This window comes from Gossypium raimondii, chromosome 3 (genome assembly GCF_025698545.1).
Source record: "Gossypium raimondii isolate GPD5lz chromosome 3, ASM2569854v1, whole genome shotgun sequence".
Classification (NCBI taxonomy): Eukaryota; Viridiplantae; Streptophyta; class Magnoliopsida; order Malvales; family Malvaceae; genus Gossypium; species Gossypium raimondii.
In genome coordinates, this window is record NC_068567.1 from 56,294,818 (window position 1) to 56,318,395 (window position 23,578).

Here is a 23,578-nt window from a genome sequence, read left to right on the forward strand (position 1 = left end):
TATATTGTCCTTGATGTTTTTGCACATAAAGCAAAATGGAAGCAAATATTGACTCACTGGTTATCTAATGTTTAACTAATATTAAGCGGTATTACATGATCGGATTGTAATACGGAAAAATAACTTGTATTAGTAGATGAACCTAAATACGTCATTAGTTTAACTAAAAATGAGCAAACAAATTGAAAGACTAATATGTTATCTCTCAAGTACAATTAGGGAGATGTTTTATCTTGAGCATCGGACAAGACCCAAGTAGAATATATATTAAATCTATTTATGAATTTATTCACTTGTGACATTCATAGTGTGACTGAGTAGATGATGGACTATATATGTGACTCATATACATTAATGTAAGTAAAATATGAGTTCAAATAGATAAGAAAATGAAAGTTAATGCATTAGGTATATGGCTTCCATAGTGTGTAGCATCATTCACAATAGTGGAATTCATAGTCCAACTAATGGGTAAATGATCCTCTCATCAGTATTACATTATAGATAGAAAGTAAATGTGGTTATGATTCATTTGTCATTGTTATAAATGACTTGATTACCATTTGATAGTAATTGGCTTTTCATGAAGAAAGATGTAATAGTCACCATGAGATCAAATAAGATTATATTAGGAAAAAAATTTTATCTAAAAGAGATTGAGGATATCCTATGAGGGTAACACACTTATGAAAATGTCATTGAACAAACATTTATTGAGTAGCTTTCGTAACAATATGCAATTAGGGAGAGCTCAATCATGATACTATAGTGAAATGACTTCATGACTGAATAAGTTTATAATTAATAGGCCAAAGACTGAAACTTAATTAGAAACTATTTGAGTCCTAATGATATATATCTAATCAATCCATCTACTAGCCCGTTGAAACAAAAAATGAATTACATATAGAACTAAATGAACAAAAATGATGAAGTCGGAGAAATGGATCGCTTTCATAAATAAATGTGTTTTCTCACTAAGTATAGAAATTACTTGAGATCTAACTTAAGATTTTCAATTTATTATTTAATTAATTATAATTAAATAATTGAAGTTTGAAAATAAAATTAAATTAATTAGTCATCATGAATCCATTGAATATTGAAATTAAATATATTTCATCATAGATTCTTTTACGTTAAAGTCGTCATGACTTTAACGGAATTCTGATTTGGTTGAGAAACTTATTTAATTGAGAAATTATTTAAATTAATAATATTGATTTTGTAAATAGAAAACAAATACTGGGTTGAATTAAATTATAAAGTATTTAGTCAAAAGTTCAAGAAACACATATAATTAGACGAAATACATGAGAGGCCCTATTCCCCTCATTTTACATGTCAAGGGTGACAACCCTAGTGTTTTTATCTAGGGTGTGCCACTGTCGTATTCTAGTTAGACTAAAAGAGTGTTATGCTATTAAATAAATATTATTTGTGTTATGCTTATTCTACTAGGATTCTTTAATCTCTCCTTATAAATAGATGACATAAGTAGAACTATTAACACATAAGTTTCATATATTGTTATTTTGTTAGAAAGTAATGAAAATTTATTTTCTTAGAATAAATTTTATTTTCAGAAAATGATAATTTCTACCGATTTTATTGAGGGAATTACTTTCCTACTGAAACTAACAAATTATTTTTGGTTCTTGTTGTTCAAGCTCATACTCGACGCAATTTGCGATATGAGGAGAGAGAAGAAGTTCGTTCGGTTGAAAGCAAGAACATTTTGGATCTGTCTCGCACAAAATATAAGTACCTTTCGGTAGAAAGTTTATTATTATAAATATCACAAATTGACTCGGTTTTAAAAATTTTTAAACTTCCGCTATAACAGTAAACTGTTTTCATAACCAAAATTTTTCAAGATATAGTCCATTGTATAAAAAATAATATTAAATAAGATAATGTCACATTTGGTACATGTACTTTCATAAAATATCTAATGTGATATCTAAACTATCAAAATATGTTTTATTATGGTACTGTACTTTCATAAAATGTCAAATGTGATACTTGCACTTTGAAAATGTTCAATATGGTATTTGAACTATCAATATGTGTTTTATTATGGTACTTGGTCTTTCATAAAATGTCAAATGTAGTATTTTCACTTTGAAAATGTCCAATATGGTATTTGAACTATCAATATATGCTTTATTATGGTACTTGGTGTTAACATCGTTAATAGATTACTAAACGAGCCAGTGAAAAATTAACACGTAGAATTTTCTTTTCTATATTATCAAATTCATATGAATAATATAACGTTGTGTGAGAAACTAAATAAAAAACAAATTAAATTTAAAATAGCTAAAAATATGATTTCAAATCGTTTGACCCCATCTCGTACCCAATATTGTATAAAAAATCATACAATAATAAAACACTTAAAGTTTACATTGAATTAATTTATATTTAAATTAATATATTTCCATTAACTAAAAATATTACTTTAATTTTAAATAAAAATGTAATTATTTATACAACAGGTAACTTTATATTTCATATAAAATTTTATAAATAATACATTTATATAATATAATATAAGTATAATTGTATTAATTATATATTATCTATGAATTATTATGGTAAATTTATTCACTATCAAAAATAATAATTGAATAAGGAAGAGCTCAATTTATTATATATTATTTTTATAGTTTGTACAAATATTTTAATAATGATTAGAAAATTTTTAGTAGCAATATATTTGAATGATAAAAATAATTGATATATATATATGTTGTTTATGTTTATTATTTCTTATTTTAAATAATGTTGCTTTGTATTAATTATATGGAGTAAAATTATATTCTACATTAAATATGGTAAAAATGCTTTAATTATAATTTTTGAATTTTTATTTAAGTATTTGATTTTTAAATAAATTAATATATTTTAATCATATTTAAAAGTTTAAATAATAATTATCACTTTAAATTAATTACAATAATTAAAAAATTATTTTAAAATCTAATCAAACAATTAAATGTGTAAAATAGTGTGTAAAGCAAGTGACTTTAGAAACTAGTTTAATTATAATATTAATTTTAAAATGATTTTTTCTTTTATATTTTAGTCAAATTTTCATTAAAATATTCTCAATTATGGTTATTAATTAATTAATTTTGATTTATATTTTATTGATCTAAAAGACATAAGTGTTTAGATAGCCACCTAAAAATTGAATTTAAATTTAATTATGTATAATTATACAAATGTGACCTATTTGAGTAACTATTATGTTGGTGGATTCCACTGGATCAAGTGTAATTGGAGACACTCTCTAATTCTTATGGGGAGAATAAGAATTGAAGTGATTATGCAACTAATTACACCATTTAATTTTAAATTAAGTTATAAATTTTATATTGTAAACATGAATACGTATGCATGTTTGGGATGATTATGACCAAAGATTTCTTATATCATAAATACTAAAAATTATACTATAAAAATAATTTATTGTAGTTTATAAAGTATTATAATATATTTGTTTATAAATAGAAGTTATTGTTAGAAGTATGGACATAACTTATTTATATGTCCATGCTATATAATATAAAAAATTTATGCTTATTCGTAAAAAAAACATATTATAGTTTATCATAATTTATTTGTAAAAATACTTTATGACAAAAAAAATATTATTTACAAGTGTTATGAAAGTTATTAGACACTCAGTTTATAAAAGGTTTTATGATTAAAGCTATATACTATTTACACCGTGAATTCAAATGTTATATGATAGATGTTAATTATACAAATACAAAAGATTTTATTGTACATATCGTAAGGTATGATACCATTTGAGAGAACAGAGCTAGACACAAGTATCAGGGATGGCTCGCGAACTTTTTAATGAAACATTTAAAGCTTCCAAATATGGTTGAGAGAACATTTGTTATTCTAAAAAAAAATATTTCCTATACTTGCAACGCCATCTTGGTATGGCATAAAAAAAAAAAAGGTTAGATGCTACTGGCAAGCTTCAATTGTAAGTGGATTTGAGATGATTTGTACTTCAAATAGTACATGGAAAAAAAGATTTTGATAATCTTAATAATACAAATTCAAATTCAGATGATGGAGAACTCGGTCAAAGAGTAACATTTGATGAAAATGAGCTTATGTTAAATATTAAAGAGGGAATAATCCAACAAATATGTAACACTAGAATAATTAGATAAAAGTGTAGCTATTTATTTTTATTAGTAATCGTATTATCAACCACTCTTTTGACAAACATGATACATATGATGGTTTGATTTTAATTTTTGTTACTTGTTTAGAAATTTTTTATCGTGCTAATAATTTTATAGTCATTAATATTTTTAAAAATATATATTATGTAATTATAATTTGTAGTACTAAACATGATATAAAAATTATAATATAATTACACTCGTTAGTGAAACATGTCAAGATAATTATAAATCTTTGTAATTAAAAGTGAATATAATTATTAACCTAATAATTACAATTTTTGTTTAATTACTCTGCTGTCTATATAGACCTAAAAAACTGATTTGCTCGTATTGGGCTTTTATCTAACTGAACCCTGCCTATCTAGTTAAAGTGAAATCTACTCACTGTTTGGCCCTGCTTTTCTCTGTCTTCTAGTTCTAGGGTTTTAGTTTCCATTCCATAAGGGTTTTGTTTTCTGAGGACCGAGATTCTCTGAATACAGAGAGGGAGAGGGAGAGAGAAAGAGGAAGGGAAAGAAAATGAAGGTGAAAGTAATATCACGTTCTACAGATGAGTTCACTCGAGAACGAAGCCAAGATCTGCAGAGGGTGTTTCGTAATTTCGACCCCAGCTTACGATCCCAAGAGAAAGCCGTCGAGTACGTCCGAGCTCTTAATGCTGCCAAATTGGACAAGGTAAATTATCAATTTCGGATTGAATTAGTTTGATTTTTTTAAAATTTGAAATTTCACTCAACGTTTGATTTCTTAGTTTAGATATTTGCAAGGCCCTTTATTGGAGCTATGGATGGGCATAGAGATTCCATTAAGTGTATGGCAAAGAACCCAAATTACTTGAAAGCAATTTTTTCTGGTTCTGACGACGGAGGTAATATATATATATATATATATTCCATCTCTTTAGTACCAAATTTTAATGCCATCGTAAGACTAAGTTATTGCAAAAGATTCTAACTTCTCATCTCCCATCTTTTTGCAGATATCCGACTTTGGGATTTAGCTTCCAGGTATTCGTAGTACATTTTTCTTTACAATTTTAATGTCGTATTATAATGATTGGTAGCTGTAGTGGTTTCAAATATCATTTTTATTAACTTATCTTATTCTTCTCCTTTGATGGATTTTTGGTAGGTTTTATATTGTTACATTATCATTTAAAATGCATTGCAATTTGCATTTATTTTTGAAATTTTGATTTGAAGGCGAACAGTTTGTCAATTTCCTGGCCACCAAGGTGCTGTACAAGGTTTGACAGTATCAACAGATGGAAGCATTCTTGTATCATGTGGCAGTGATTGCACGTAAGACAAATTTTGATAGCTGAAGTTGATTTTTGATCTGTAGTGACAGTTGATTAATCTGGAACTTAAACACATGTACTATCTCTAAGTATCACCTAAATTTTCTCACTGTTATTTCTTTTCTTTTTTCAGTGTTAGGCTCTGGAATGTTCCTGATGCTAATCTTGCAGATTCAGATATTCTTTCCGATAATTCAGCTAAGGTATGTCTTTTTACAATATTCTCATATTTCTACAAAAGCAAAGATTTCTTCCTCTCTTCATCCCTTTCCTAAACCCCAACCTCTCCCCTTTTTACTTTCTATCTTTTTTGATCAAGAATTCCATTGTTATCATTCTAAAATATCTACAACTTGTATTGTTCAGCCAGTAGCAGTTTATGTTTGGAAGAATGCATTCCGGTAAGGATCATGACATTCAGAAATTATCAATATTCTTTCAGCCTTTCCTTCTTGCGTTTTTTTTCTCCTCAGGTGTAAATTGTAACGTTTATTTTTCTTCAGGGCTGTTGATCACCAATGGGATGGTGATCTCTTTGCCACAGCTGGTGCTCAAGTAGATATATGGAATCACAATAGGTTTTGATCTCAACATATCTTAATCCTTTTCCTTCTGCAGTATGCTGATTTATATATTTATTTTATGTGAATGTGGCTTTCTTTAATTAGGTCTCAGCCAGTGAACACTTTTGATTGGGGAGCAGACACAACTATATCTGTTCGATTTAATCCAGGAGAGCCAAATATCTTGGCAACATCAGCTAAGTATGTGTAGATGCTTGTTTGTGGTTACAATATTATGTGGTTGATGAAAATGGAAAATGCATGTAATGCTAGAACCTTTCAGTTTTCAAATCTCATATGTTCTGTCCCAAGAAAGTTAAAATAGATGATTGAAACAGAATGATGATGTTCATATGGGTAAATCAAGTTATACTAAATATAATCTAGTAGCTCATGTTTCAGCCTTCCTTACTTTAAGTATAAATTAAAGATGAAATTAGTGGGAGCCACATTGTAGTGGTGAGATCCGTAATGTCAACTAGCTTGACTTTTAGAGACACCAAAACAGTGTAGTGTAGTCTTCTAATAACATATTTATCTACCATTGGGTTCCCATGACACACTATGTACTTGTTTATTTCTTTCTCTGACAGCTGCTGAGTAAGTGTCATTTTATATTGCTATTATTGATGCTTTCCATCAAAATAGGTAGTTGAAAATGTATGACCTTTTTGTTAATTTAAATATGATTTATGGTATCCTTTAATCTAAGGGATTTTATGGGTGATGGTATGTCATTAACTTTTGAAATATGCTTCAAGCCAGTGGTGTGGTGTTGAAAACGTTTTCCATGTTTTGGCATCCTGAAAATATATTTTCTCCTTTTCAATGTTCTAGTATGTATTATATGTATTATAAAGAGTATATGATTATTTGCATATATTTTTTCCGTTTTTAGTGATCGGAGCATAACATTGTATGATCTGCGGATGTCATCCCCGGCAAGGAAAGTTATTATGAGGGTAATTCTCGACACTGTTGAGTATGAAAACATGGAACTGGTATTCTTGCTTGAGAGGATAAAAAGTCGGATAATTTTTTGGTCCTTTTTTATCTAATTATAAATTGTGGTAGTTTTCCTTAAAGAGATGTATAACTTGTTAAATGTAGATTTCTGAAGAGCTCAGCAGAATACTTTCTTTCAGTGGTTAATATTTGGAACTTTGCTTTTAGTGATAGCTTTTCAGTAATACTGTAAAATCAGTGATTCGTCAAAGGGAATCTGACTTTCATTTTGTTGCAGACGAAAACCAATTCTATTGCTTGGAACCCAATGGAGCCTATGAACTTCACCGCGGTAAGTGTGACAAGTTGAAGTGTCCTTCCAGTTACTTTTAGAAGCTTCTTTGATCTTTAAGATTTCTGCCAAATCTTGTCTGTTAGTTGATCTTTTTGGCAGCATTACTCCACCCATCGAAAAAGAGCAAAAATGATAAATAGGAAGAAAAGGAAAAAGGAACGAATTATTTGTTCTGAAGAGCTCTTTTAAATGCAGGCAAATGAGGATTGCAATTGCTACAGCTATGATGCCAGAAAGCTGGAGGAGGCCAAGTGTGTGCACAAAGATCATGTTTCTGCAGTGTATGACCTATTTTTAGTCTTGTTACCTTATGTTTAAGTAATATATTTTCTTGAAAATATTAAGTTCTTCCTTTTTTCTTCCAGAATGGATATTGATTTCTCACCAACTGGTCGGGAATTTGTAACTGGATCTTATGATAGAACAGTGAGTCTTTCTTTTCTCATTTCTAATTCAATTGCAGCATTGTTTTTGTTCATCAGGGCCATTGTTAGTGTCTAAACGAACTTTTTTCTACAGGTCAGAATTTTCCAGTATAATGGTGGTCACAGTCGAGAAATCTACCATACGAAGAGAATGCAAAGGTTTACTTTCTAATAATTTAGATAATAATAATCTGTCTGTTTATTGAATCTGTTATTGTTTGCTGATCAATTTTCCTCTCCTTTTAGGGTATTCTGTGTGAAGTATAGCTGTGATGCCAGTTATGTCATTTCGGGAAGTGATGATACTAACCTTAGGCTCTGGAAAGCTAAAGCATCAGAACAATTGGGAGTGGTAAGAATCTATTCATTTCACATGATTCATTGGGGTTTCTACATTTAGGTCATATTACCTAGCGTCTGAGAAATTTGTTGAGGTTGTCTTATCAATGGAATCAGCATTTATAACAGAGAATATTTGGTCTATTTAGACTCCAAGACTTTGTGATGTAGCTTTAGGCTTTGCTTCGTAGAGTGGAAAGAAAATTGGAAAGATGGAAAATTGATGGAGTAGAAAGATAGACAATATGCATTTTTCTTTTCATTTGGTGCTTGGTAGGAAAGATGTAAAAATCGAAAGAAAAAGTAATTTCTTCCCTTCATTGCTTGGTAGAGTTGAAAAATAGGAGGAAAGGAAAAGAAACTTTGAAAAATGCATAAATCTGAACTAACTTACATCCCTTATTTTCTCTGTTCTTATCATTTCAATTTGGCATGGTTTGTTTTATGCATTAGGATGGAAAATGATCATCTCTCTAACTTTTTCCTCTCACTTCTCTTTCCTACCAAGCACACTCCAAAATTATTTTCTTTTCACTGCTTCCTTCTAGCCTTTTACTTTTACTTAACCAACGAATTCCATTCTTCTGCCTGAAAAGTAATTTCTCTTATTGTATCTCACTTAAATATCTCATCCATTCTTCTGCCTTATGCAGGTACTTCCAAGGGAAAGAAAGAAACATGAGTATCTTGAAGCTGTTAAGAATCGTTACAAGCATCTGCCTGAAGTTAAGCGTATTGTGAGGTAAATTGAATCTGAAGAGACTTGGTTCACGTTTATAAACTTGTGGCAATGTCAATAAAATACCCATATTTGACTTCCTTTTTTTAGGGAGTTCCCCTAGGGTGGACATTTTAAGGATTTTAAAACTATGCACTAGGAAATTTATCTGTTAAGCCCTATTTTATCAACTTAGATAAATGAACTTAGGCACAAGAGAATTAGTAGTGATTTTGTAGTAAGTTCTTAATGCTCCTGTATTGGTTATGATTATGCAGGCACAGGCACTTGCCAAGACCAGTTTACAAGGCAGCCAACCTCAGACGCACTATGATTGAAGCAGAAAGAAGGAAAGAACAAAGAAGGAAAGCTCACAGTGCCCCTGGAAGCATTGTGACTGAACCAGTTCGTAAAAGAAGAATAATCAAAGAGGTTGAGTGAGTTGTCCTGTGGAACTTCCTTGAACAAGCATCAGCACTGCATATCTGCAGTTCTCTGTAGCCGAATGTTAGTTGGCTGCAATTCCTGAATTTCGTGACTTTTGAGCTCGACCCTCAACTAAATGTAGGTTGTAGTAAGCTGAGGCAGCTTCTTTTTGTTTCAATTCACAATTTTGTCACACAAAAAGTTGATAGATGTATTTGTAATTGTAATGAATATTATAATCTGGTTTTAAGGCTTATTAACGAATGAAAAAATGGATACTGGGCTTCATTCAATTTCAGTTGGCTTGTTTGCCTTTTTGGGCATTTTGTTATCCATCGATGTTCTGTCTCTCGGATAAGCTAAATTTTCATCCGTCCAAAGGTGCAGGGCATAGCTCGCTACATTTAAAGACTGGTAAATAACAATAGGAAAGGGTAAATGAAACAAGTGATGGTTACTTGCTGCAGATTATAGTAAACAACTACAAGTCAAGGCAAACTAAGATACATCATAGGACATTGTCGCTATCTCCAGGAATGGCAAGACTAGATTCAAGGATTCTGCACCGGCGTTCTTCTAACGGGACGGATTTTTTTTGGGTAAATATTTGCTTCGGTTTTGCTCTACTTTGCCTTTTAAACTTTTTTTTTACCCAGAAATATTCAGTGCATCTTTTAATATATATAATGTGTACTAAAAACACATATAGACACTAAATTATAGTACACATACGATGTTTGTGCTTTCACAAAATGTTGAATATAGTATTTTTACTTTAAAAATATTCAATGTGATATTTAAATTATTAATATGTGTTTTATTATTGTACTCGTACTTTTATAACATGTCTAATATGGTAGCGGTACTTTGAAATGTCCAATGTGGTTCTGAACTATCAATATGTATTTATTATGGTAGCTAATGTTAACAACGTTAATGAATTGTTAAATCAATCAATAAAAATTTAATAGTAGAATTCTTTTATTAATAATCGAATCCACATGGATAATATATTATTCTCTAAAAACTAAATAAAACAAAAAAACAAATAACTAAACATATCATTAATAAAAAGAAATAAATACTTAACTTACATGAGCAAAAATCTTCTTTTAAGTAAATAGTCATCTTCAAAGAATATTCTATTTGAAATAATATTTTAATTTATTTTAAATAAAATTATTTTATTATCCATGAAAGTGTACTTTCATGTAAATTAGTATTGACTTCTTTTTTATTAACCCTATGGTTATTTTTTTATTATATGTAGTTTTCACATAATGTTATATTATTCGTGTGGACTTAATTTGGAAAAAAATTCTACGTGTCAATTTTTCATTAACTAGTTTAGCGATTCACTAACGATGTTAACACCAGGTACTATAATAAAACACATTGATAATTCAAGTACCATATTAAACATTTTCAAAGTACAAGTATTACAAAATTGGACATTTTACGAAAGTACATGTATAATAATAAAAGGCTTAATGACAAATTTGGCCACTAACGTTTACATGTTTTGTCAAAATGGCCCTAATTGTATTTTTGAGCCTTTTTTGGTCATCAACCTTTGTTCTTTTTTCAACCTGCTTTTTCTAATAGATTTAATGAAAGTACCATTAAAAAAGTTAATGGGGATGATGTGGAATTTCATATTTGAAATATTTCTAATTAGATATAATTTATTACTTAGATAACCCAATAAGATAATTACACGGAAAAATAATAAAATTTATAATACATTAAATTAAAAAACTCTTAATTTAAAGAAAATAAACATAATTATCTAAAAAAATTAATTTAGTAGAAAAACTTCTCAAGAAACATATGTACGAAAGGTTGAAGCCTTTTGAAAGAAAAGAAAAATTGAAATCTTCAAATTATTCATTAAATATGTTAGAAAAAAGCAGATGATAAAAGAACAAAGGTTGATGGCCAAAAAGGCTTAAAATACAATTAGGACTATTTTGACAAAACATATAAACATTAGTGGCCAAATTTATCATTAAGCCATAATAAAACACATATTGATAGTTTAAGTATCACATTAGACATTTTCAAAGTACAAGTACCACATTGAATGTTTTATGAAAGTATAGGTACCAAATATGGCATTATCTAATATATAATAAATAAATAAATTTTAGGAAGTAACATAACAAATAAATTATGTTTTAATTAAAATAACTTTAATTTTCATCGTGTACATTTTTCTATATTTTACATAAAAGATAATTGAGTTGAGACTTGGTGACATCAACTTGCTCAATCTTTTAAATAATAGTATAAATATAGATACATACGAGGGTGAAAATTTAAAATATATTAAAAGTATGTTTAAATATATAAAATTTAAAATACTCAATTAAAAACCATCGATGAAGCAGTTTTAGATATGTATGAAGATGGATGTTTTTGAGATCCATGCAAGAAAGGGAGGCGAAGATGGATAAAACAATCCTCAGGCTCACGCCTAATCTACTACATTATCATCCCCATCCATCTCCTATCAACATTTGTACCAGTTTGTTTGGGATAAGCGGTGCAATTTTCCCTTACCATCTGTACACGATACTCGGTAGCCCTGCCTAATACTCTATTCTTCCTCCAAAGTTAAGTTGACCGGAGATAGACAGCTTGGATAGGAGAATCCAGACTTTAACCTGTCCTTTGTAGGACCCCGAGTCTTGGACTCAGTGTAGTAAGTTTCGCCCCGGTCAAATAGTAAACCAGTGAACCAACTCCCTTTTCCATGCGGAGAATACGAATGGCCTGCTGTCTTACACTTGCATCCCATTTCATCTGTTGAAAAACAACATTTCTAGCCATGGCTCTCAATTGAAAAGCAGAATCAAGGACGATATAACAACAGATATCAGATTAGTTGTCAAAAAAAAAGAAAAATTAAAAAAGAAATACAATGCTTGACCTTTAAACATGCAACAAATGCCCAAAACCAACATCTAATCTAAAAGACAGCTGCAGCATACTGCCCTACATAACAACTGAAGCGCTAAAGCAGCATTTGGTGTCCTACCAATTGTACCAAGAAAACTCCTCATTGTTCTGTGTCTGGAGCACCTCTTAACAAATGCATAAAAACACCAAAAACTTACTTCACATATTACACTTAATTAAAACATAATGTATCTATTAAGATCGCCGTTTACGATCATCTTCTTCTTCTTCATCAGAATCACCGCTCTCTCGGAAACGTGGATTCTTCTCCTGTTTGAGTCAAAATTACGGTTTCAAAATATGCAACAAAAAGGATGGATTGTAGAAATTATCATAAAAAGTGAAGCATTACCGGTCTAGCATCATGGTCAGAGGCTCTCCTGGATTCATGATCCGAGTTTCTCTTTGAGGACTCACGTGCATAGTGGTCATCATCTCGGTGTCGCTTCCGATGGTAATCTGCTTCACCAACAATCAATCAAGTCTATGAATGGCTCAAGCGTATATCAATGCAACAAGAATAATTAGTGCAATTCACAGGTAATACCTCTCCCATGACGATAAGAACCACCATGACCATGGCCCCCACCATGCCTACCATCTGAAATTACAACATGTCAGTATGTTTAAATCCTTTCTCTGAGCATATTAACACCCAAAACAACATGAGATGCACATAATGGACAAAGAAGCCCATGAACACATAAGAAGTTAAACGCCATCCAGGAGATTTTCTTCGGAACAAAGGATTAAACTATGCAGGGATCAAATGATATGTAGTAATGAGATTTATATAAACCGAGAAACAAGGGGAAAAAATAAGACCTCACAGCCAAAAGCAAACGAACTATCTATCAAGAATATGAAATTAAGCCTACTTTTCCAAATATGTTCATAAATTACTATAGGAGAGGGTAATTAAGCCTACTAGCATGACAAATCCCATGCCATCCAAACTTACTTTCAAGCATCATAACTAAAATAAATAGGTTTCCAACATTTAACCAAACTAACCAGTGAAAGCCAGTTTCTTCCCACTCAAGCATTTTAAAACAAGGAGAAAACGATAAGCAACATCATGGTTTTATGAGTCAAAAGAAGGAATAATTTTAACCAACACAACCAAAACTAGAGAGTCTGCAGAGCTATATTTAAAAGTCTGTAGGAACTCACAATGAGGGGCCATAACCGGTGGGAATGAGCCCAGTGACCCAGCACCATAATCTACAAGCTGTCTTTGTGCTTCCAATTCTTTTTGAACTAATTTTCCATAACCACCTCTGCGTATAGCACATTAAGGAAGAAGACAATATATGGACAAGAAGACATTCCAAAGGGACCCTAATGCTTTATTTCAACAATCATATTTGTCTATGCATAAGATCTCACGAGATAGGAAACAAGTGATTATCCAAAATTGTGAATCGATTTTAGGCTATCAGTATCAATATACTTATACATGGCAGGTTAGTTTCAGAATAATATAAGAAACTCTGAGCATTAAATTCCAAACCAACAACAGAAAGGATATCAGGATCGTAATCAGTTCGATATTCATCTCGCACCTGCATAAACACATGAGAAACGGAAGTTTAGCAACAGTCTCTCTATCCCATTGTACATATCATAGGTCCATATTACACAAGTCCATAACCATACATCCAATTCAAAAAGCCAAAACAATGCAAAATTTCATTAAAATATGAAATTGGCGCAAGCATTTAGAAAATTGCAGGGAACTCACTTGGCCACCGCTTCGACCACGGCCCCATTGCCTTCCTTCAACAAATCCCCAGTCAAAATCTACACGAATCGGGCGGTCATCAAGGATTGTCCCACTAATGTATTTAACAGCATCCTCAGCATCTTCCCTAGAATAATACCTGATTGAAAAAAAACACCCAATAACCAATTAAGAGCTTTAAAATAAATATTAACATGATTTAGGGGAGGGAAACAAAAGAAGAGAGAGTTACAAGACAAAGCAAAAGCCGCAAGGCGTTTTAGAGTTCTTGTCAAGGCCCATAATAATTTTCTTGATTTCACCGGCTCTAGAGAAAAGCTCATAAACTTGTTCTTCAGTAGTGTAAAAAGACATGTTTCCGATGTAGACGGTTGTCGAAGTGAGGAGTGCTTGCTCGAATTCCTCTTGCGAACCATTGAATCTTCTGTCTCGGTACGCTGAAAGCTTAGCTGGGTCCTATAATTTAACAATCCCCAAAAAAAAAAAAGTGAAAATTTATCATTTAACTTATTCACATTGAAAGCAGCTGGGAAGCAAATAAAATACCTTGAATAGAGAAGCCATTGCCTTCTTCAAAAGCTCCCAAAAAATCGTATTGCCTGCATATAACGAATTATAAAGGTCGAAACTTTTGCCCTTGCCCTTGCCCTTGATAAACAGTACAGCTGAGTACGATGCCTTCTGCAGGCGAATTAAGTATTTATTGGGCCGTAGCTTTTACAAAGAAAAAGGGGTTTTTTTAGCCTTTGGCCCATTATCTTTTTACCCACTTATCCAACTTAGTTGGCTTCTCTACTTCGCCCGCTCTGGAAAGGCTTCCGAATCCGAATCTAAATCCTTGCAGCAGCAGAAAGAACAAAGAAGAAAATATTTTTGGTTATCTAGAATATCTCGACTTCATCTCATTCCACAAAGTTGCCAATGGCATCGATTGGCGCCGCCGCAAGAGCAGTTCTCCGATCAAGTTCTGCTCGCAACGCTGCGGCTCGGCTCGCCCCACAATCTAAAGCTGCACCATCGCAGTTTCGTGTCTCCTCCAGGATTCCTCTTTCCAACTGCATTTACAGGTACCCCTTTCATCTTAAACTAGCAAAAAGGAAAAAAAAACCAAAGCTTTTTACAGTATATAAAAGGGATTCTTGTTTTTGGGTGCTGAAAGGTGTCCAGTTGAAGCGAGTTTCTGCTTGGAATCGATGCTGCCGTATCACTCGGCGACTGCTTCGGCTTTGATGACTTCGATGCTCACCGTTTCTCGCCAAAGCTATGTTTGGCTCTCGGAAGGTATTAAGATTTCTATCTGCTGCCTTATTTGCTTTCTGGGCTTGTTTATTATGAGCTTCAAGGAGAATCGATTTGCTTTATCTTTTTGTTTTGCCTCGTTGTATTTTGCTCAATCTTTTGAAACCACGTCGATACTTGTAAGATGGGTTGATTTGAAAACCGAGTATAAAAACATATATCTGTTGTCTGTTTTTGTTGTGTACTTGTGTTCAATAGAGAAGTGATCTTGTCACTTTGTCTAAACCATGGACTTGTTATCTGGGATATTATTATTACCTCCTTTTCTTTGGTTTGGTTTTTGGCAAGTAGCATCTCCTAGGTACTTGTTAGTGTTGTCCTAGTAAAACTAAAAGAACTAGTTTGCAGTAGTGGTCTTTGCGAATGCTTAATTCAGTTTTCCTGTGATTTGAGTCATGAATTTTATTTCATGAATAGTGAGACAACATTCAATTAACTTCAAGCTTTTGAGTTAGGCATTGCATCATTCTTAGACTAGACCTACTATGTTTTTTATTTCGAAGAGGTGATTGAAGACAACATAAATTGAGGGTTAATATTTGTTTTGTGGTTTTTCTCTAGTCTTTTAAGGCTTTCAGTTGAATGCTTCCTCATAAAGACATTCTGTTTTCCTCTACCTGCTTTATCTGTTTCAATAAGAAGTTTCAGTTTAACTTTTTTTTATAAGAAGCTCCTTGGTTCTTTACCACATGGACCTTTTATTTTGTTTTAAGATGACGATGATATAACTGTATGCATCTCTTATATTTTGTAGCCCTGGATATTCATGAATGCTATTCATGGGGTTCTTCACATGCTTAATGTGCTCCATCTTAGAAAAAACTTGCTTCTTTTTGCATAAGTAGCCTTGGTCAAACTGCTAAAAAAAACTCACTCTTTATCTAAATATAATTGTAAACTCATGCATTAGCCCAGATTACATTTTTTTTTATTGTAAAGTTTCAGATATATTGTCCAAATGTTTGACGTAAGCATTTCAGTTGATTGGAATTGATATAAGAATAAATCCAATGCAATCAATAAGGAGCTTACTGATAATTTCTGTTAAATCAGCTTGCAATGATGATGTGTGACTAATGTTCAGAGGATTGGAGCAAGTTTAATGCACTCAATTCTCCCTTCTAAGAGTGTCTGCGGATAACATAGAAGTTTTCAATGAGCTGATGAGGAGCCAAGTTGAATTTCCTAGTCTTTTCAAACCTAGATGGACCAGTAGATGGCATTACGCTTTAGTTCCTAAAATGTGCTAATACTTTCTGTCAGTTATTTGTGTTGCCTTTTGTAGCTCATAAACAATTAATGTGAAATGAATCATAGATTATTGATAATATGATTTTAATGTATCACATTCATGCTCATCTTTTATGTCAAATGGTGCAAAAACACATTGACCTGGCTAACCAGACGATGCTATTCTGGAAGTGTCTTATTAGTTCTCATTTTCATCATTGTATTTAGCTGAAGGAATGTGAAGTGGTTGTTTGGGTTACATTGTGCTTATATGTCATATCCCCTACCTTGGTTATTTCCCTGTTTCAAAACAGTGTGTTTTAACTTAAGGTTTATTTGACACATTTCTTAATTTTGGGTTCTTAATATAACTGGCATTGCCCTCATTGGTATTGTCTAGTTGAACTTGATAACTCTCCAGATTCAGTTTACCCCAGGGGTTTTTTTTGGGGGGGGGGGTTCACTCTTGTCCTGAGTGGTTGGATCAGCCCTTTGAAATAGATTAAATAATATTTAATGCATTGGCATGCTTGCTCATTGCTGCCCCACTAACATGCTTGCTATTTTTGGGGTTGAAATCCTAGTATATACCTTTTTTTTTTTTGTTGATTCGTGTTATGCTATGGACCTCATATGGTGTCAAAGCTGATGTAACTTTTCTTTTTTGCTCAAGGAAAAACAAAGACTTCTTTGACAGTACTGACACAATTTCTTCTTCTTCTTAGGGCTGTAATATCCGCTTAATGTATGACAATTCCAGCTGAGAGGAGATATTCTTGTTATCTTGTCAATTTTACTGTGTAACTTTGTTCTCAAACATTTTAGTAAAATCTTGTTCCGACTACAACTGCAACCCCACCTGGTCATGGGACTTTGATCTGTTGTTTGTTCCATAAAATATATATTTTGAGAAAAATGATTGTGTTTTGGATGAATTAGCATAGTGTTATTTAATAATTTCAATGCTAGTTTTCATTTAGAGGCTAATCTCTGCCAAATTAAGTAAAATCACCACCTTGCAAGCCCAAGTGTCAATGGCATGAACATGTAGATGATCGAGAACAAAAGAAACAAATTCCTATTATACATGTCAAACTCAAACAAGAATGCATCTTGTTGTTGTTTATTGTTTTTATTCTGTTAAAAATCTGATCAGCCTATAAAAAAGAATCCAACTTTATCACAGTAGTTTATTTGTGTTAGGATAAGGGAAAAAAACCAAATTAGTTTTTCTTTGATTCCTCTCCTGCTACCACCAAGGCCTTCTGTGACAACTCTTGTTCCACTTCTTCGGCCTCCACTTCAACTGATTCTTGCACTAGATGTTGCCGGCAATACCGGATTATCACCATAGTTATGAATGCTGCGAGACAAATAATTTAAGTTAGCCAATACAAGGGTGAAGAAAAGATCTCAAAAAATCGTAGCCAAGGTCACTGTTATATTCAACTTACCAGTAAAAATACGGGTTTTAATACTAGAGAGATTCCAAAAGGCTGTTGCTGCTGAAGCTGCCACAAGCTTTTTATGAGAGCAAGCTCCCCATGTTTCCATGCCCCATTCTTTCATGTACTCAGCTGCACACCCACAAATTCACTTCCATAACTAATTTGCAGGTACCAAAAAACAAATATTCAAGTATTTTGAGAGGTTATTATTGTATACCCTTTTTGTTTATCAGACCAGCGTAGCGAGAGTACAGTTTTGGCACGGAGAAGCTGATGAAAAATCCTGCTCCAAAGCAAACAATGATTCCACTTCAGAATTTTTAGGTAAACACAAACTTCATTAATAAAGATGCATTGGGAGATAGTTTGGGTATATATACCAAATGCACATAGTCTCCTCAGGGTTATAATGTGGCCATACTCAGCTCCAAGGAGGAGCAATGGAGCTACCTGCAGGCAGAAAAAAAAAAGCATGCCTCATATAACCTTCTCCCATTTTGTTATCATCATCATCCTAACCATAAGTCTTGGAATGACATTTGAACTTTGGTGGATCACCTTGAGGGTCATGGATGGTTCCCCAGAGAAGAGTTTTCTCATCTTTGAAATTGCAAAATTTGTAGCTGGAAGAATCAGTTTAGCTAGTCTGAGAAAATCTTCTTCCTTTAGCTTGAACTCATTCATCTTGTCAACATTTTGATATATGGAGTTGGAGAAGAAGGAAACCCCCAAAAACAAAAGACCAATATGAGATATCACCGAGAAAATGCTACAGACATGAACAATATGAGAGTTAGGTAAGAGTGTAGAACTCCAAAGTGAAAATCAATGGAAGATCAAAAGCAGGTGGCCATTGGCATATTACCTAAAAGTAACACCTTTGGTAAAGCAAGAGGATAAGAAACATAAACATCCAAACCCAAACCACAGACTTGATTTTGCAACATCCCTCCACATAACCAAATCACTAATCATCTCCCCCATTCGATCAAGATTACATTTTTCACGATCATCGGCTTCTAGAACCATTAAAAAAAATCAACGAAAGATCAAGAATAAGGTAAAAAAGAGAGCCAAAAACAAGAAAACATAGAAAAAAACATAATGCATACTTGAAGAAGGAAGAGCAGGGACCAAACTGAGTTTCTCCTTCTTTGATTTCCCACTATGCCGCCTTTTCCTTGGTTTCCCCATCTCCTCTCCCAAAACCAGATCCCTATCTTCTCTTAACTCCATCTCCATTCTCCTCCTCGACCTTCTACTGTTCCTAGGGGTCCCACATCCCAAAACACCCGTCTGAGAAGCCCTGCTTTTGCATTTCCTACGAGAGCCACCACCTAGCTCCGCCGCACCAACTTCCTCCGCCATTTCGAGCCTATCGGCGAGTCGGGTTCTTGATCTCCTCAGAGGAGATGCAGGGGAGAGAAGCAAAAGTTCTTGGAGAGGCAGAGAGTTGGTAGATGATCGGAGAGAAAGAGGGGAGGGCGAAGCTGGAGTAGTTAGTTTCTTGGGGGAAGGCGAAATGTGGTCCAAAGAAAGATGGGGGATGGTGGGTCTTTCTCGTTCTCCGGATTCAACAACAGAGTAGCCGATTCTTGCTAGACGTGAAGCAGATTTGGTGTGAGAAATGGGGTTTGAGCGGTGTGAAGGTGGGGTCGAACTTGGTTCCATTTTGATATCAAAGCTGGAATTAACAGCAAGCAAGATTTCCGGGGGGAGTCAGTGAGAGAAAATTTAGGAGAATTAAAAGAGGACGATGATGTTGGAGGTTGTGCTAGAGAGGGGGTTTTGATTGAGACTTTGGGGCCAAAATTATTTAAGAAATGGAAATAGCCGTTGGAGAAAAGGGAGGGATTTGAGTTCTCTTTTGGATTTTTATTTAACAAAAGGAAATGGGACCTCCACTCTTGCAACGGTTAAATAAACCGACTTTTCCTTTTTACTGGTCAAGGCCAATGCCCATAACCATATTTTCGGCTTCCTTATTTTGGATGGTTACTTGCATTTCAATCAATTTTAGATTGGATTTTATTTAGAGGAGCTCGTGGGTCAGGTCAAATTTAGGGGCGAAGTTAGAAAATTTTTTAGGGGCTAAAATTAAATTTCAATCAATTTTAGATTGGATTCTATCTAGAAGTATTCGTGGGTCAGGTTAAATTCATGGGCGAAGTTATAAATTTTTTTAGGGGCCAAAATTAAATTATAATTTTTATGATAATAAAAATGTAATTCTACCATTTTAATAGCTTCTATCTTTATAATTTTTAAAAGATTAAATCAAATTTTTATTAATTTGAGGGGGGTCAAAGTGTAATTTTACTTTTATTAATTTAAAATTTTAAAAATTTCAAAAGGCCTAAATGAAATTTTTTTCCTATTTAGGGGGGTTAGGGCCCTACCAACCCCTGGTTTCGCCCCTAGTCAAATCTATGCCTTAATGTGGGAGTTGCTGTCAAGTTCAAGTCTCAAATAATGATTTAACCCTAAAAAATATATTGGTGTCACATCTCAAAATTTAGCCTAGTAGTTTCGGGGTAGTAGAATCGGGTTATTAAATCAAGGGTTCAAGTCAGATACCAAAATTATGGTCGTAAATAATTAGTTGAGATATCAAAATAGTATAATCATATTTTTATTTTATTAATTGACTTAAAATGAAATTTAATTACGAGGTCTAATTTGAAAATAGTGGGTTTTAATTGAGTTAGGACTTGATTGGAAAAGGGAAGAAACAGGGAGTGACTAAAAGGGTAAATTGCCTAATTTTTGAAAATTAGATTTCTACATGGCGTCTACCACCGTCTTCTTTCTTCTTAAAACCTAAACTCATTCAAATTTTCCTTAAACCTAAATTAGAGAGTTCCTTCGAAATTGACTTATCCTTTTAGATTTATTAACCTCCCCAACACCAAAATAACCCCCAAATTTAAAGGAAAATCACGTTTTTTCCCTAATTTTTTCATTGTTTTTCTTAAGTTTAAACCCCGAATTAGAGTTGTAAATCGTTGTTTTCATCGAATTAAGACTTTTTAGGATTAAATAAAGAGTGTTGTTAATTCAAATTAAGTTTTAAAAGATTGTATGAAGATTTACTTAGATTTAATATTTTTAAAGCAAGCTTGGATTAAAAATGGCAAATAACGAATCTTGAGTAAACCCACGTTTTTAAAGTGATTTTGATTCATTCTACCCTAATTAAAAGGTATTTCACTTTAATTTGATAATTCATAACATGATATTTAAGAATCAAACATTTTCCCTTTTTACATGATCTTGATAGCTTTAGTTTTTTTGAAAATTTTAGAACCATGGATTTAGGTAAAATTAATGGTTTAGATATGAAATTAAATGAAATGTAGGATGTTTGAATTCAAAATTGAGGGTTAGAAACAATATTAGAATGTCAAAACTTTAATTTCGGCAAAGCTAGCTAGTTTTCGGTAGTGAGAAATGAGAGGCTTGAATTATGTTTCTTTGCTGTTTGGTTGTATTCAAGGCTATTTTTAATGAGTTTAGAATGTATTTGTTATGTGTGCAAAGTACTGGATCAATCGAGAGCCACTACGAGCAAGTCTAAAGGCAAGGAAAAGCTTGTTTAAGCTTTCGACTAGTAAGTGGAAATGTGATTGGTGAGTGCCCAGAGTCGCTGTTGGTATGCACGATTCATAGTGCTAACTGAGAGCTTAATATTAGCCTAAACCCCTATCCTAAGTTCTGAAAGTAAGTCTTTTCTAAACTTGTTGCTTGTGTTGAAAAATTATGCCTCAATAAGTTGGATTGTGTTGTGTGATGCTATTACAATAGGTAATACGTGAAAATATGTGAATGTAATATGAGATATACTATTTTTAACGTGCACATATGAGATTTGAGATTTGATAGCTCAATGAACATTATTGTGGCACTTAAAGTGCAATTAAATGTGAATCCGATAAGCATGCATTGTGTATGAGATTGTGATGTGAATTGATAAATATGAATAGAATTTATGCGCATTAAAACAATAATTAAATATGTATAATGATGAATATTTTGGCATTGTGATCTCTTGAAACCGCTGGATATAGTTGGCATATCATAGGATTGTAAGTAGTACTCACCTTTGTGTTATGTGATTTAGGTATTGAGGCCCCGAGAAAGGTTGGAGAGATAAGGGACTGTCGAGCTAAGCTCTATTCATCGAGACATGTTGGTGTGTTGGAGAGTGTTTAGCTTTATGTTACATTGATAAGACATGTTAGACTCTTTGAGTCATTGGTGTGATGGAGATGTATTTATCCAATGTGTGATGATAAAGTTCACTTTTATGTTTTATAATCTCAAGCTGCCAAATTATCATTATTTGAGTTATATATATATGAATTATGTTGTGTGTAAATGCATGTGAGAGTATATGCTAGACTTGTGAGACAATAAAACATGAATACATTATTTTTATTTCATGAGTATATGGTTGTGAATGTGCCTTAGTATACTCTTGCTTAACTTATGTTGTTGTGTATGCTTTGCGGTAATTCTGAACATTCATTGAGCTTGGAAAAGCTCACACTTGTTCCCTAAAATTCACAGGCTAGTAATACATTCAAGGAATGCGGAGTGGACAGGTGTTCATCCGTTCAAGGTATAACATTCGAGTAGGTGGTTTTATGATTTTTGGACACTTTGAATAAAGACAATGTAGGTTATAGTTACAATTATTATTATTATTATCATTATTTCGAGATTAGACTTATGAACTGTTAATGTTGTTTTTGGACTTGAGATGCATTGTTTATCAAGTCCAATTAGAGAGATGCCTTGTCTTGGGTATCAAAGCGGATTACTTTCAAAAGATAGAGACATGGATGTGATTGACAATACATCAGATAAGACCCAAGCAAAATAGATTCTGAATCCGTTTGTGGATTTATTCACTCTTGACGTTCATAGTGTGACATACCTAAATCTTAAGTGGATGACATACTATGTATACGTGACACAACCCTGAATCCAAATTTGAACCTGTAAACTGCCACCAGTGTTGTGACATATGCTTAAAGATGTCACGACACTGCCTTGACATGAAGAATTAATGAGTTGAGGGCATTTTGGTCCGTACAACAAACTTTAACGAGGAAACATCAGCCAAATTAGGTCAATAGATGTCAACTAACCCTAAATCTATAAATAGGCTTTACTGAACACTTCATAAACATCTTTTCTATACCTTTAATCTTTTATTCTAGTTTAGGTTGAATCTTTTATTTAGTTTTCAATTTTTAGTTTCTTTTATACTTAGGATTTCTATTTGTAATTCAAATTTATTTTCATTCTTGTTCTTCAGAGAATTTGACTTGTGGATTCATCAACTCTTTATGGATTTATGTGTTTTCAATATTCAATACAAATTAGGATTTCTCTTAAACCCATATTCTTGATCTACTTTTCATGTTTATCTTTTTAATCAAGTTTATGTTGTTTATGAGATCCATGAGGAACTAATCCTCTTATAGGGGATTAGCGAGTGGACGTGGAAGTAATTAATTCCTATGTAGGGTTTCTTAGCTAATCAGCTGGTTGGGATAGGAAGAACTTAAACCCTAGGCTTGACAATTTTAAGAAGTCA

The 23,578-nt window shown here is 32.6% G+C and overlaps 4 protein-coding genes across 7 annotated transcripts; 2 read left to right on the forward strand and 2 right to left on the reverse strand.

Moving 5' to 3' along the window:
* The first annotated feature begins 4,583 nt into the window (after nucleotides 1–4,583).
* On the forward strand, nucleotides 4,584–9,584 carry LOC105794848 (uncharacterized). Of its 2 annotated transcripts, none has more exons than XM_012624208.2 (16): nucleotides 4,584–4,895; nucleotides 4,977–5,088; nucleotides 5,200–5,227; nucleotides 5,423–5,521; nucleotides 5,654–5,723; nucleotides 5,887–5,921; nucleotides 6,024–6,098; nucleotides 6,189–6,284; nucleotides 6,982–7,045; nucleotides 7,327–7,380; nucleotides 7,579–7,664; nucleotides 7,749–7,809; nucleotides 7,903–7,967; nucleotides 8,055–8,160; nucleotides 8,801–8,889; nucleotides 9,144–9,584. In XM_012624208.2, exons 1-16 carry the CDS (start codon nucleotides 4,740–4,742, stop codon nucleotides 9,304–9,306), a joined length of 1,359 nt encoding a protein of 452 aa, XP_012479662.1. In that variant the 5' UTR covers nucleotides 4,584–4,739; the 3' UTR covers nucleotides 9,307–9,584. The 2 variants fall into 2 exon arrangements, with proteins under 2 accessions (XP_012479662.1, XP_012479663.1); XM_012624209.2 differs by having other exon boundaries at nucleotides 4,750–4,895; nucleotides 4,972–5,088.
* A 2,548-nt stretch (nucleotides 9,585–12,132) lies between these two features.
* Nucleotides 12,133–14,699, reverse strand: LOC105794851 (nuclear cap-binding protein subunit 2). Its single transcript, XM_012624214.2, has 8 exons — nucleotides 14,543–14,699; nucleotides 14,229–14,452; nucleotides 13,997–14,135; nucleotides 13,784–13,817; nucleotides 13,426–13,536; nucleotides 12,800–12,853; nucleotides 12,605–12,711; nucleotides 12,133–12,522 (listed from the first exon to the last, which is right to left on the reverse strand). Exons 1-8 carry the CDS (start codon nucleotides 14,558–14,560, stop codon nucleotides 12,448–12,450), a joined length of 762 nt encoding a protein of 253 aa, XP_012479668.1. The 5' UTR covers nucleotides 14,561–14,699; the 3' UTR covers nucleotides 12,133–12,447.
* A 79-nt stretch (nucleotides 14,700–14,778) lies between these two features.
* Nucleotides 14,779–17,460, forward strand: LOC105794852 (protein NUCLEAR FUSION DEFECTIVE 6, mitochondrial). Of its 2 annotated transcripts, none has more exons than XM_012624216.2 (3): nucleotides 14,779–15,063; nucleotides 15,156–15,277; nucleotides 16,349–16,653. In XM_012624216.2, exons 1-3 carry the CDS (start codon nucleotides 14,918–14,920, stop codon nucleotides 16,366–16,368), a joined length of 288 nt encoding a protein of 95 aa, XP_012479670.1. In that variant the 5' UTR covers nucleotides 14,779–14,917; the 3' UTR covers nucleotides 16,369–16,653. The 2 variants fall into 2 exon arrangements, with proteins under 2 accessions (XP_012479670.1, XP_012479671.1); XM_012624217.2 differs by lacking the exon at nucleotides 16,349–16,653 and adding an exon at nucleotides 17,251–17,460 and having other exon boundaries at nucleotides 14,783–15,063.
* Nucleotides 17,461–17,554: 94 nt separating this feature from the next.
* Nucleotides 17,555–19,779, reverse strand: LOC105794849 (reticulon-like protein B18). 2 transcript variants are annotated; one of them, XM_012624211.2, is made up of 7 exons: nucleotides 19,086–19,779; nucleotides 18,839–18,989; nucleotides 18,532–18,742; nucleotides 18,354–18,423; nucleotides 18,191–18,256; nucleotides 17,980–18,102; nucleotides 17,555–17,888 (listed from the first exon to the last, which is right to left on the reverse strand). In XM_012624211.2, the coding sequence occupies exons 1-7, from the start codon at nucleotides 19,642–19,644 to the stop codon at nucleotides 17,749–17,751; spliced, it is 1,320 nt and encodes a 439-aa protein (XP_012479665.1). In that variant the 5' UTR covers nucleotides 19,645–19,779; the 3' UTR covers nucleotides 17,555–17,748. The 2 variants fall into 2 exon arrangements, with proteins under 2 accessions (XP_012479665.1, XP_012479664.1); XM_012624210.2 differs by having other exon boundaries at nucleotides 18,839–18,992; nucleotides 19,086–19,776.
* Between the last annotated feature and the right edge of the window lie 3,799 nt (nucleotides 19,780–23,578).

What these genes read in the sequence shown, in the direction of transcription:
- LOC105794848 (XM_012624208.2), top strand. Translation starts at nt 4,740, where the DNA reads ATGAAGGTGAAAGTAATATCACGTTCTACAGATGAGTTCACTCGAGAA. An exon ending in ATGCTGCCAAATTGGACAAG is followed by an intron (nt 4,896 to 4,976) that starts GTAAATTATCAA and finishes TTCTTAGTTTAG; the next exon opens with ATATTTGCAAGGCCCTTTAT. An exon ending in AAAGATCATGTTTCTGCAGT is followed by an intron (nt 7,665 to 7,748) that starts GTATGACCTATT and finishes TTTTTCTTCCAG; the next exon opens with AATGGATATTGATTTCTCAC.
- LOC105794851 (XM_012624214.2), bottom strand. An exon ending in TCGAACTGATTACGATCCTG is followed by an intron (nt 13,537 to 13,783) that starts ATATCCTTTCTG and finishes AATGTGCTATAC; the next exon opens with GCAGAGGTGGTTATGGAAAA. An exon ending in CTGACCATGATGCTAGACCG is followed by an intron (nt 12,523 to 12,604) that starts GTAATGCTTCAC and finishes TGACTCAAACAG; the next exon opens with GAGAAGAATCCACGTTTCCG.
- LOC105794852 (XM_012624216.2), top strand. Translation starts at nt 14,918, where the DNA reads ATGGCATCGATTGGCGCCGCCGCAAGAGCAGTTCTCCGATCAAGTTCT. An exon ending in CTTTCCAACTGCATTTACAG is followed by an intron (nt 15,064 to 15,155) that starts GTACCCCTTTCA and finishes GGGTGCTGAAAG; the next exon opens with GTGTCCAGTTGAAGCGAGTT. An exon ending in CTATGTTTGGCTCTCGGAAG is followed by an intron (nt 15,278 to 16,348) that starts GTATTAAGATTT and finishes CTGTTAAATCAG; the next exon opens with CTTGCAATGATGATGTGTGA.
- LOC105794849 (XM_012624210.2), bottom strand. Translation starts at nt 19,644, where the DNA reads ATGGAACCAAGTTCGACCCCACCTTCACACCGCTCAAACCCCATTTCT. An exon ending in ACCAAAGGTGTTACTTTTAG is followed by an intron (nt 18,743 to 18,838) that starts GTAATATGCCAA and finishes TCATGTCTGTAG; the next exon opens with CATTTTCTCGGTGATATCTC. An exon ending in AACCATCCATGACCCTCAAG is followed by an intron (nt 18,424 to 18,531) that starts GTGATCCACCAA and finishes TTCTGCCTGCAG; the next exon opens with GTAGCTCCATTGCTCCTCCT.